At 37.8% G+C, this 13,187-nt stretch overlaps 1 protein-coding gene across 1 annotated transcript in view; it reads right to left on the bottom strand.

Annotated features, from left to right (window-relative positions):
* LOC145783507 (E3 ubiquitin-protein ligase RNF14-like) overlaps positions 1-10,655 on the bottom strand; it is a 311,490-nt gene extending 300,835 nt beyond the window's left edge. Inside the window, exons 1-3 of the mRNA XM_082595396.1 lie at positions 10,257-10,655; positions 8,870-9,221; positions 5,763-5,887 (exon numbers count right to left, since the gene is read on the bottom strand). Coding sequence (XP_082451522.1) covers positions 5,763-5,887; positions 8,870-9,221; positions 10,257-10,568 — 789 coding nt within the window. The 5' untranslated portion in view covers positions 10,569-10,655. The remainder of the gene's footprint in view (positions 1-5,762; positions 5,888-8,869; positions 9,222-10,256) is intronic.
* Positions 10,656-13,187: the final 2,532 nt, after the last annotated feature.

The following is a 13,187-nucleotide window of genomic DNA, read 5'->3' as shown; positions in this document are numbered from 1 at the left end:
GGAAAATGAGCCACCCTAATGTTCATGGCCCGTTTTTCTTCGAGGTTAATGTGAATGGCGATGATTATCAGCACATGCTGCATACCTGGCTTATGGATGAACTCACTACAAATGAAGCTAAGGACTACATTTTCCAGCAGGACGGTGCTCCACCTTACTGGAAGCTTTCGGTACGAGCTTACTTGAATGAGAATCTACCTGGAAGATGGATTGGACGTGGCGGTAATGATGATAGTGTGCTGCTAAAATGGCCCTCACCCGACCTGACTCCCTGTGATTTCTTTCCTTGGGGATATGTAAAAGGTTTAGTGCACGACTGTACGTACCCCCCTCTGCCCGCAAACCTAGTAGAACTGAAGCAGAGAATCACTACTGCGTTGGAGACTGTTACAGAAGACACGCTGCAACGAGTTTGGGACGAACTCGATTGCCGACTTGACGTGTGCCGTGTTGCTGGCGGAGCACACATTGAAAATTTGTGAATATTTTAGAAAACCGATAACACATGTGTTGCACCATTGATAGCGTGCAAAAGACAATTTGACTTGAAATTTAATATGTTTACCCTTGTACCTGCCAAGTTTCATTGTCTTGTAGTACAGGGGTCACCAACCTTTTTTGCATGCGGGCCACTTTGGCACTTAGGAGAGCTGTGGCGGGCCGCACTAATAAAATTTTAGATATATTGAGTCTTATGCTAGAAAAGAACGCATTTCGTACCCAGTATCCAGCGTTACATGTTGTTAATATTTATCTTAGAATACCGCAGCAAAAAAATTAGTCGAACAACGCTACTGCCAGGCCAAGCTCCTTTAACAACACTTTTGACTTCTTTAACAATGCCTAATAAACGAGGCCACTTGTTTCGCGCACTTATAACGAGGCGAGCGGTTTCATCAGAATATTCATCGCCAAGCAAGAGTGGTATTGTCACTTCGCTTCACAAAAGATGTCTTGCCATTAACAATTTCAGTAAACATGGAAATGTTTGCCACATCGCAATACAGGCAACAATAGTGACCTGCAAACATATCAGTGAAAAATAGTCACCAATAACAGGGAGAAAAAAACCAGGCACCATGAAACAAACGCTTGTGGAAATCACCGAAAAAACGTTTCTATCGTAACTCATGAACAGTGCTCCCTCTAAAAAGCAATGAGTTGGTTTTTCACCATTTTTGTGAGAGTCTATAAAACCGTCTTTCCTTGATTATTAGACAAATATCACTTGCGGTGCTTATTAGCATAGCAAGAATTGTTGATTAAACAACATTTTGCAGTACTAAGCTAAATAGTTTCATAATACCAGAAAAAGTCTTTAAAGTTGTATATAATATTTTTCCAATTTATTATAAATTGAGTTGGCACACCGACCTATTTTGCCAACAAAAACTTGCATAAAGGAACACTGCTCGTGAAACCCCATAACGGTGAAACGCACATTAGTGTTTACAGGACATTTACAAACTTAAAATAAGCAAACCTATAGCTCACAGACATTTTAGAAATTCGAGAACACACGTTTTAATCAACCATCGGGACAGTGTGGCTGGACATCGCATTGGAATAACTTTAAATGACCCCTACCTAAAACTACAATCTGATTGGTCGGTCGAATCGTATGCAAAGCAAAAATATGCTTTTCGAAAAGTATTTTTTGCCTTCATGCTGTTTAACTCCTCAAGAAAAGTATTTTTGGTTATACTTGTGCACTGATAGCCTACCTTCCGCGGGCCGCACATAAAAGTGTGGCGGGCCGCATGCGGCCCGCCATTTGGTGACCCCTGTTGTAGTACAAACGTTTTGAGATATTAAATGATATGAGATGTTCTACTGGTGCAAATTAAGCTAAACTATCACAAGATGTATACAGTGACAATCACTGACAGTGACAATCACTGTATACATCTTGTGATAGTTTAGCTTAATTTGCACCAGTAGAACATCTCATATCATTTAATTTAATGCCTGGTGAACAGCCTCATTCAATTTTCAACGTTTTGAGATATTTTAGTCTCAAATGATGTCAAACATCCTGTCAAACATCCCTTTTGAAACATCCTATATTAGGGTGCGGCTGGTGCCCCTTGTATGGATGTTTCACCCTTACTTTTTTTTGGTGGGGAGGTTAGGGGTATAAAACAATCTGTTAAAATTTCAGGAAAAATAAACAATGTTTTGGGGTAGCAGGTCACCTCCAAACTTTTGAACCCCCTCGCTCGCCCCGATAATCACGATTTTACAGTATCTACAGTTATACTTGGGCTAGAGAGTTGATTTATAGCTTAAAATGACCAGAAACCTCATATTTATATTAGTCTTTCTAACATTATACTGTATAGGTCTATTTCCGTTAGAAAAAGAGATATATATTGCCAAAAATGGTGTTTTAGGGTTTTTATAGTTAGGAGTTCCAGCACTACCACATAAGTCATCACAAAAGTCAGGAGAATTAATTTCAAAAGCTACCATTGAACATTTCAAGGAATGGAATTGCACTGAGTGTGTTGGAGGGATGGTGTTTGACACAACGGCTTCTAATACCGGTAGTATTATATAGAATAGAAAATTCAGTCAGGCATTTATAATCAGAATTCAGTAAAATACAGTTCAATAAAGGCTAACTCAATACAGTAATATCTATACAATTGCAGAAGGCAGACCAGATTAATAAGATTATTATGAATTATTCTTGTAAGGCTATATTTTATGAGTAGTAAGTAACAATAAAATATGAAACAGTACGCATATTATAACAGAAATATAAATAGATGTACAGTAACAAATGCAGTATCTAAGAGAAATATTATTTCTTAGCAAGTTCAGCAACTAGGCATATAGATTATATGATTTCAGGATCTCAAACGGCAGCATGTGTATCTATTCAAAAGAAGTTGAATCGAAAATTACTGTGGTTTGCAAGCAGACACCATATAGGCGAAGTTGTACTAACGCATTCATGGAATAGTTTAAACATGGAAGTTTCTAAAAGTCCTAATATCATGGTATTTAAAAGGTAAGTACAGAGTCAGATATCTTTTTGTTAAAAAACTTGATCACTGTGTTAGGGCTGAAAGATGATGATGATAAGATTACCTATACGAGTCAGTCCGGTATAGATTTGCAAAAGTTTGGACAGATTTGCAGTCTTTGTTACATACAGTAGTTGTGTTCCATTTAGTGATTTTTCAGTTATGATACTAAATTTTATTTAACTAAATTAAAAAACTAAATTGAAACTAAATTAAATTTTTATTTTTCTAAATTTTAGAAATGGTTTGGTACGGTACTGTATACAAATTTTATTTACCAAAGGGAATGCATGATACATTATTTACCAGATTCAAAGAAAACTATGATTCTTTGACCCATGGAGATGTTGATGATTTGGATATTCCAATCACACCAACTCATCTCCAGGATCGAAGGCATAGCATTATTGATCTATGTAACAATGCATTGACACAATCGTTTGTACGTGGTGATTATAAAGAATTGGTGCATTTGATGCTGGTTTATCTTTGTGATAGTGAGATGTCAAGAACTTTGCATTTCGTAAACCAGGTGCCATGCATAAAGCACGTTGGATGTCGAAGTTGTTGTATTGCTTGAAGATGGACTTAATGAGTTCTAAAATTGTGACGGAATTGCCCAAAGCAAAAGTGGTTACACCACTGCAACAGACCAAAATCCACCAATTTGTCCAGTTTATAGTTTATTGTTACATTCCATGGTGGTTGACAACCACTGATCCTGCCACTGCACCTAAGAATCATCTTGGTTTAAATAACTCGTTATTGCATTTTGTTCGTATTGACCAAGCGCTTACTACTTCTGCCCTCAGAGGCTTTGCAAACCATCTTTGGTATTTCACAGAAGAACTGGTGCCATTGGCTCTTTTCAGTCTACATGTCCCTCCCGAAGAGAAGCTGAAAATGGCTGATTGTTTGCTCTCGGTAAGATCCACAACTGCTTCCAACCGATATGGAACAGGTTTTGGCAGACCGTGTTTTCCCAGAATGCCTACTGAAGAATCCATGGATTTGATACAATTTTTTGGAAGTGGTTTGTGGATGTTTTTCGAGGCATTAAAGATTGGGCATACCTTCCTCTTGCGACCAATTAAAGAATGGTCAGAAGATGAGCAGTACAAAAAAGCTAACACTATTGTACAAAGTCTTCATGTGGTCAACGATGCCGCCGAGAGAGGGGTAAGGCTATGCCATGATTTTTTGGGGGCAGCAGAGAGAGAAGGTCGTCATCAAGATATCCTGCAAGTGGTTGAGAAGCCAGACATCAGCACCAAATCAAAGAAAGAAAAATCTGAAATCAGCATCGTGGTTTCTAGCATTATAAATTAATGCAATACTACCTTACTGCTTTACCTTGCAATGTGTTGAATGTTTGTTTCTGTTGAAATTAAATATGCAAATTACAATAGTTAGCAATTATTTTAAAAGTAGGTATTAGTTACACACTTACACGGTTATAGAACAAGTTTTTTAAATAAATTTTATGTATATTATATACCATTATTCTTGTCGTACAAGAGAAAAATAGTTTTTTCTCATTATCTTTATTTCTCAAGGATATTATATAGACCTATACAGTAGAATTCGCCTATAACGGCTTCGTTTATAACGTCAATTCGCCTATTACGTCACATTTCGCTCGGTCCCGGCAGAATTCCTATCTTTTAAATACATTGTAGTTCGGCTACAACAGCATCGCCTATAACGTCAATTCGCATGTAACAGCACCCTTTATTGGTCCCCAGACGTCTTTTGTTCGTTTATAACGTCACTTTAAGCCATCACCTTCACCACGAACGGTCAGTCTTTTAATCCAGTTAGCGCTGCTGCTTGCAAAATGTCTTTCCTTTATTTCGCTACGTCGTTCTCAGCAGGGATTTTAACTGAATTAACTTTTTTCCCGCGTGAAAAACTATCACGTGTAAAAAGCAGCTCTACAGCTGACCTTTAAACAACCCAAAGCAACAGTTGTACAATGTACGTGCAGTAGCCTACTGTATAAACTAATTAACTTTTTTTTCCCCGCGTGAAAAACTATCACGTGTAAAAAACAGCTCTACAGCTGTGTCAAATCCGTGTCAAAACCAAAACAGCTCAAGATCAATGCCTTTTTTGCTAATAAACAATGAACTTTTCTACTACTGTATGTAACGAGCTGTATTGCGCAAATTTCCTGTATCTTTTGCTGTAGGTTATTTTTTTAAAACAATTTCTTTGTTTATAATACTGTATTTTCTGCGTGCCCTTTGTCAGTTTGGTGGTACATAGTAACCCTGATTGGATTATACACCTCTTTCTTTAATCAAAAAACGTTGTGGAATAGTTTGCGGTAGTTCGTCTATAACGTCAATTCGGCTATAACGTCAGTTTTTGCAAATCCCCTAGAGGTGCCGTTATAGGCAAATTCTACTGTATAATGTTAGAAAGACTAATATAAATATGAGGTTTTTGAGCTATAAATCAACTCTCTAGCCCAAGTATAACTGTAGAGTGTAGATACTGTAAAATCGTGATTATCGGGGCGAGCGAGGGGGTTCAAAAGTTTGGGGGTGACCTGCTACCCCTAAACATTGTTTATTTTTCCTGAAATTTGAACAGATTGTTTTATACCCCTAACCTCCCCACCAAAAAAAAGTAAGGGTCAATCGATTCCAGTTTTGAAAATCATGGGGCACCAGCCGCACCCTACCCTATATACAAAATCAACAACACCCCAAAACTTTGACCTACCATGTTTGGCAAAAATTGACTGCTGCAATCTGCCTCTGGACATTTTAAGCCAGCAACATTTCCATCTTTAATTTGTATGTTGAAGTACGCAGACAAGCACTCTTTACAGTGTATGTGACTGCAGCCTGAAAAACAGTTTTGTCAATTCTACAGTAGAATGAAATACAGTGAGAGGTGGTTCTTGTTTTTAACATTAAAAAGTTGGAGGTGTTTTTTTGTTAATTTGACTAGAGCTGAAACCATTAGATGAATACATCTACCAGGGATGACTTCTACTTCATATCTGAAGAACTAGAACCATCACATTTTTGCAGTGGTTTTCCACTCCTGATTTAAATGTCTTGCAAAGAATGTGTTTATCTGATAATTTTTGGACATCTATATACATGATAACTTCATCTCATGTTTACTGTAAGTCTTAAGAATAACATGCTGCAGTGTCCGGCGATGGAAGGACAAGGTGACGTTGCGACTGAGAACCATCATAATAAAGTGCAAAAAAATAGTTTAAATCACCACTTGAGCATTGTTTGTGCATTGTGCAATCTCAGCATAGACAACAAAATATGCTAGCAGGGAACAAGTGTTTGGACCGTTTTACAGTAGTCTTGGAGTGATAAGTACAGAGACCAAAATGCCAAAACTAGTGTCTACAAACATTCCAAAAACGACTGTTTTCAGCATCAATGCTACGAATTCAATAAAAACAGTTTATTTTTTTAATGTTGGCTAATGTGAGTGTAACTTCTCCATAAATGGCTTGTGCATTTTTTACTTAGATTGACCAAGCACTCCAACTGCTTTGCTTCTTAGTACAGTAGAATTCGCCTATAACGGCTTCGTTTATAACGTCAATTCGCCTATTACGTCACATTTCGCTCGGTCCCGGCAGAATTCCTATCTTTTACATACATTGTAGTTCGGCTACAACAGCATCGCCTATAACTAGGGGTGTTCAATTTCGATTTTCGATTCGATTAAGGTGATATTCGAAATTCGTTTTTCGTATCGGACATATTCGAAATTATAGCAGCCCTTTCGGCTGAACGCGGTTGAAAGTAACGCAAGTGGCGCGAAACCTGTCTTGTCGCATTTTGCAAGCGAAAAAAGACTTCGACGCATGCGCATCGTCGATCACGTGACTATCACACGTTCTCGCGGGTCCAACGGCCAGCCCTGCACCAGGGATGCCAGGTTGGCATTTTTAATGCCAAATTTCACAAATTTCTCTCAAGAATGAAGATAGCTAGGTTGTGCAATAGCAGAAAGTGTAGGCTGAGCTTTGTCGCAGTTTTATCCATTTTTTACCGAATCCATAGGCGCCTAAGCCGTGGGGGCAGAGCCGTAGCCAGACCGCAGAGCAAGCGGGGGCAACTTTTTTTTAGGGGGGAGGGGCCAAAAAAATTTAAATGGGCAAAATCATTATAATTGTAGCTGTTGCTTGAAAATGTTGAGATTTTGCCAAGGGAGGGCGAAATTTCTTTCAGGGGGGCGTGGCCCCCGGCTGGCTACGGGCCTGCGTGGGTGCCAGGCCCCCACGCATATTTCTGTGTGGGGGCAACTTTTTATGCTGTATTGAATATTGATACATAAAACAATAGATGAACTAGCGATCGGCAGCAGGAAAACACTTTTTGAATGCAAACTGCAACAGCTTCGCGATAAATAATCACTATGAACGAGTTGCGATGCTACAATCCAACACCAGACAACAAAATCAGTCATTTTTACATTGATTTAATGTCTGCAGACGTTGAATCAATGTAAAAATGACTGATTTTGTTGCCTAGGACATAGCAAAAATCTACCATTTTGTGTCGATTCAATGTCATCAGATGTTGAATGCACCCAAAAACAACATAATTTGCTACGTAGACGGAGCGTGCGTTTAGCTTTATGCGCTTGCAAACATACTCGATGTCGCTTTCGAGTCGAAACCTCTGCACTCTACAGTGAAATGTCGCGGCAGTGAATCGCTCGCTGTGAAAATGAGCTTGAAGTTTTTGGTATCCCAGCGACCTCGGCTCCAGCGGAGCGATCGTTTTCAAAAACTGGCCTGACCTTCACGAAGCTGAGATCCCGACTGACGGGTGACCATGTCAATCAGCTTGTGTTCATAAACACCAACATGGGCCTGGAGCTGTAGACGTTATTTTGTGTTCTTTTTTCGCAAATTATCATGGCCTTTTTTCGCGTTTTCTATCGAATTTTCATGTCGTTTCTTTCAATAAAATCTCATTTTGCAGTTGGGTGAATAGTTGTGATATTCGAAATTGAAATTCGGAAATCGAAAACAAATTGAATTTCGAATTTCGAATATTCAAATAATCGAAATTGAACACCCCTACCTATAACGTCAATTCGCATGTAACAGCACTCTTTATTGGTCCCCAGACGTCTTTTGTTCATTTATAACGTCACTTTAAGCCATCACCTTCACCACGAACGGTCAGTCTTTTAATCCAGTTAGCGCTGCTGCTTGCAAAATGTCTTCCCTTTATTTTGCATTTTTGCTATGTCGTTCTCAGCAGGGACTGAATTAACTTTTTTCCCGCGTGAAAAACTATCACGTGTAAAAAGCAGCTCTACAGCTGACCTTTAAACAACCCAAAGCAACAGTTGTACGTGCAGTAACTTACTGTATAAACTAATTAACTTTTTTTTTCCCGCTTGAAAAACCATCACGTGTAAAAAGCAGCTCTACAGCGCTGTGTCAAATCCGTGTCAAAACCGAAACAGCTCAAGATCAATGCCTTTTTTGCTAATAAACAATGAACTTCTCTACTACTGTATGTAACGTGCTGTTTTGCGCAAATTTCTTGTACCTTTTGCTGTAGGCTACCGGTAGGTTATTTTTTTAAAACAATTTCTTTGTTTACTGTATTTTCTGCGTGCCTTTTGTCAGTTTGGTGGTACTCAGTAACCTTAATTGGATTATACACCTCTTTCTTTAATCAAAAGACAGTTGTGGAATAGTTTGCGGTAGTTCGTCTATAACGTCAATTCGGCTATAACGTCAGTTTTTGCAAATCCCCTAGAGGTGCCGTTATAGGCGAATTCTACTGTAATTGTTATATTGGCAAATAGCAAATTAGCAATGCAGTTACCTGTGGATTGAAGACATTTAGACCCGCACTTTGATTCAAAGCAAATGTTGCATGTAAAGTTTGAGGACAGAAATCTTTCCGTCTTTTTTTCATGGTTATAACGCAACAAATATGAATGCAGTTTGGAAGCACTGTAGGGATCGGGCGTGGTTGAGTTGGTTTCACTTTGTTGTAAAACTGATTCACAGTTTGTACATGAAGTCTCTGGATTTTGCTGGCCAATCACCAAAGAATCTGTTATATCTAAGCAATTGCATAAATCTTCCTCCAAAAACTGATACCATTTGAATAACACAACACTTCCAACTTCGCTTTTCCAGATTTCATCCAACTTCTTACACAAAGAATTCAACTGAAAATATAATGATCTAAATTCATTCATGTAGCAGTTAGAAAGCTAGGGGAACGTTCAAATATTACGTAACGCTTTTTTCCGAATTTTTGAGCCCCCCTCCCCCATGTAACGCCAACGTAACACTTTTTTCAATCTCCCCCTCCCCCATGTAACGCTTTTTCACTACGAATTCAGCACAAAAAACTACCATTCCGTACTCGAAAGCGTTACGTAACGTTTTGCTTGAACCCCCTCCCCCCCGATGTGACGCTAACGTAACGCTTTGCATAAACCCCCCCTCCCCCTCGAAGGCGTTACGTAATATTTGAACGTTCCCTAGTGTGAATTCGATAAAGACCACAAACCTTTTCAAGCGATTCTTTACATCAATGGTTTTCAAACTGTTTTGCGACACCCTGGTGTATCATTTGAAATTACAAAGGGGCCATACAGTTTCCTAACTAAAAAAAATCATATAAAAATCTATTTTTATTGTATAGCAGGGTTCTAACCTCCTTTGTTTTTCAAGCAACCCAGCATGGCCTAGCAGAGCTTCTTGCCGGCGGCCAAAATAAAAAAATTATAATAATAATAATATATAATAATAAATATTTAATGTTGTAAGCACCGAGGTGCTTTTTCATCATTCTGATATACATAATGCATTTGCTGTTAATTAGGTTAACAGCTAGTTTCATAACTAATAACTCTAACTATCAATAACATCTGATATATAAACTTTTGGAAGACATATTAGTGGGAGCAGAAAATGAAAAAAAATACGGTCATATATACATGAAAAATACATACACAATAGTACTGTCACTTAATACATATCATAAGATGATTTCAAGGTAAATTTCAATGGATCACTGCTCCAGTGCTTGTCAAGCCTTGCCTTGAGTGATGAAAACATTAGAGATAAAAAGAAACATTAAGAAAGTTTACAATCACAATGTGATGGTTAATATACACAAGCATAATACTGGCATTCTCTAATAAATGATCTTAAAATGACGCATACAAAATCCAACTGTGTGAAACTGCACTTACCTGGCACTGGGATAGCCATTCACAAGACAAGGTGTATTCTGGAGGATTGTCAGAAGGGTAAGTGCTTGGGTAAACAAAACTTAATGTTAAAGGGGGTAAAAATTCAACTTTATGAGCAAGTGATGAGCTTGCAGAGTTTTCTCTGGAGTTAACTTCTTCAACACTTGAATAATGCACTTTTAGTTCAATGGTAGAGTGATTAAACACAGGGTTAATTTGAATTTTCCCTGACTTTCTCACATATTTGAATGATTTAAAATCAAGAATGCTTTCCAAAGCTAGTATTTCATTTTCTTGCTCTTCTATATTCATATTTTCAAAGATGAATTAACTATTCACACCATATTACACATGGTACTAAAAGGAAAAAGCTGCTATTGACACCTAGGTTAAATAAAAAACGTAAAGGTGAGTGAAAAAAAAATGAATAAAGGTGTGTTGCCAGATTCAGTTCAGTTTGTTTTTACTTCTGAACGTCACAACAAAAAACAATATATGACAAACATATCAGAGGTCTAGAAAAAAACATGATTGAGACCGAAATAAGTAATTAAGTTTAAAAAAATATATACAAATCGCTCACTGACCTCACAGTAGGCTACATGTTAGGAAGGCAAAACCCAGTGAATTTATCCTTCTTCTTAAATTTGTTTCTGGTAAAACGCGCCATCGTGTGACAGGTATCTTTTAGTCATGGTGTCAAAAACTCTGATAGGACTGGCTGGTAGCTTTTTTCATGTCAGGTCAACTTTAGATGCCTGTCTGATTCGGATTAGCAGCACTGGGTATTCACTATTCAGGGAGGCAACTGGTCTGGATAGCAGCATAATATCTGAATAATGGACATTCTGACTTCGATAGCTTATTTAAAAATTAGAATTAATTATGTGAAATTAATTTAGTGAGTTACCGTACCGTAGTTTCATACAACTTGTGTTGTTTAATGTGTGTCAAAAACAATGAAATTATGGTATGATAAAAATAGCAATTGCATTGTTTTCTGTCCATTTAGACAATATACACTATAGAAAATGTATACACGTGTTCTATAGGCCTACATTATAGAAAATGCAGCAATATAATTGCAAAATAATGATGTAACACAACCTAAAGCAAAATGAAAAACTGTGCAGTCATCTAATCAGTTGCTTGTAGTATGTATTGACATGTCATTGAAATTATAGCTTGGGCTTTGAAAAAAAAGCCGAATGTAATGTAACCAACCATCGCTATAAACTTACCTGGATAATAGTCTACTTTTACTGATAATGATCTGTCTGTGTTTATTCATCACACATATGCTTGGACCAGCTTGGTTACTGGTTTATAAAGCATATAATGGGGTCCACTTCTTTTAGGTGCAGACAGTTAGGCGCCGGTCAAATAAACGCGCGCACTGTGGCGTCAGGATATTAAGGTGCGCTATTCCTAGTAAAGTCTACATTGTGTTTTTTATGCGGGTTAGGCCTATTTTATTATTTGTATTGTTTAATTACACATTTTCTGTATTTATTGTTTAATAAAAATCTTCATCTTTACACCACGTGTACCTTTTTAAACAAAAGAGCGAGTGGGTTCTTTGCTGTACTTGCAAAGTCAATAGTCAGGCACTGCACACCAAAATTTTTACCACCCGCTTGAATATAGGCTACGGTATGTTTTTTTACTGATGTTTAGTGTATATATATACCGTAGTTATTATTTGACTTAACTAATAAGTGAACTTGAGCAATCATGTTCGGAAACTTGAATAATTTATTGATAAAGTTTTTGCCGACGCAAACCTGGACTAACAACGAATAAATGCCAAACACTCTCATTAAAAAAAAACATATTTTTCTGTTCAATATAGCATTTTGTGTGAAAAACATAGCCAGTTTAAGCAGCTTCACGCACTGAAGCCATAACATATTTTTCTGTTCAATATAACATTTTGTCTGAAAAGCATTGCCCTACCTGCCAAGCTGATAATCTGGAGACTTTACTAGGAATAGCAGCTAAATGACCGGGCGGCACAGTGCTCCGCACCTAAATATCCTGATGCCACAGTGTGCGCGCCGATTTGACCGGCGCCTAACTGTCTGCACCTGAAAGACGTGCTCCCATATAGTCTTAGCCTAATTGAGTGCATTATTATCTTGAATGCATTCCTTCACAAATTACCAAGCATAAGGAAAATTCAGTGCACCACTTATAAAACATCTTTCGATATGACCTAACCAGGTGTTGAACCCTTGCCTACTGATACAGTTGTGGATGCCGGATGCTTTAATCACTAAGCCTTTAAACCAGGGTTGAGAAAAACCCGGGTTTTTTTTAAAAATCCCAACCCGCATGTATTTTTTTAAATAAACCCGGGCTTTTTTGGGTTGTATTTAAAAAAGATGCAAAAAAGGTTTTTGGGGGTTTTGGGTTTTTTTGGGGGGTTTGGGGTTTTTTGGGAGTTTTGGTTTTTTTGGGGGTTTGGGTTTTTGGGGTTTGGGTTTGGGGGTTAGGGGTTTTAATTAGGCTACGGTACCCAATAATTTTCAAAAAAATCCCTGAATAGGGCTCTCACCGAAAAAGGCTCTCACCGAATCGGACTCACCGAATAGTAGCAGACCCTGATTTTTGTGTACAGAAATATCCACTGTGTTTTCAATTTATCTTTGGAAATTTCCTTCACAATCACATCCTTAAGTCCTAATTTGAAGTTTGTTTTAAGTACCTTGTAGTACTTTGGTTCATTTTTCAATTTTCTGATAAAAATCAGACAAATATGATGTTCTGGGTTTTTTTAAGTGGGTTTTTTCAAAAAAACCCACCTGGTTTTTTTTGGGTTGGGTAAAATACCGACAACCCTGCTTTAAACACTGAACATCTCTGGTGTAGTAAACAGTGATGTATAGTGACCATTTTTTGGGTGTTCACTGTTCACCTATTTTAAGTTGC

The sequence above is a fragment of the Aplidium turbinatum genome, chromosome 14, assembly GCF_918807975.1.
Source record: "Aplidium turbinatum chromosome 14, kaAplTurb1.1, whole genome shotgun sequence".
Classification (NCBI taxonomy): domain Eukaryota; kingdom Metazoa; phylum Chordata; class Ascidiacea; order Aplousobranchia; family Polyclinidae; genus Aplidium; species Aplidium turbinatum.
This window is presented reverse-complemented; position numbering and strand designations above follow the sequence as displayed.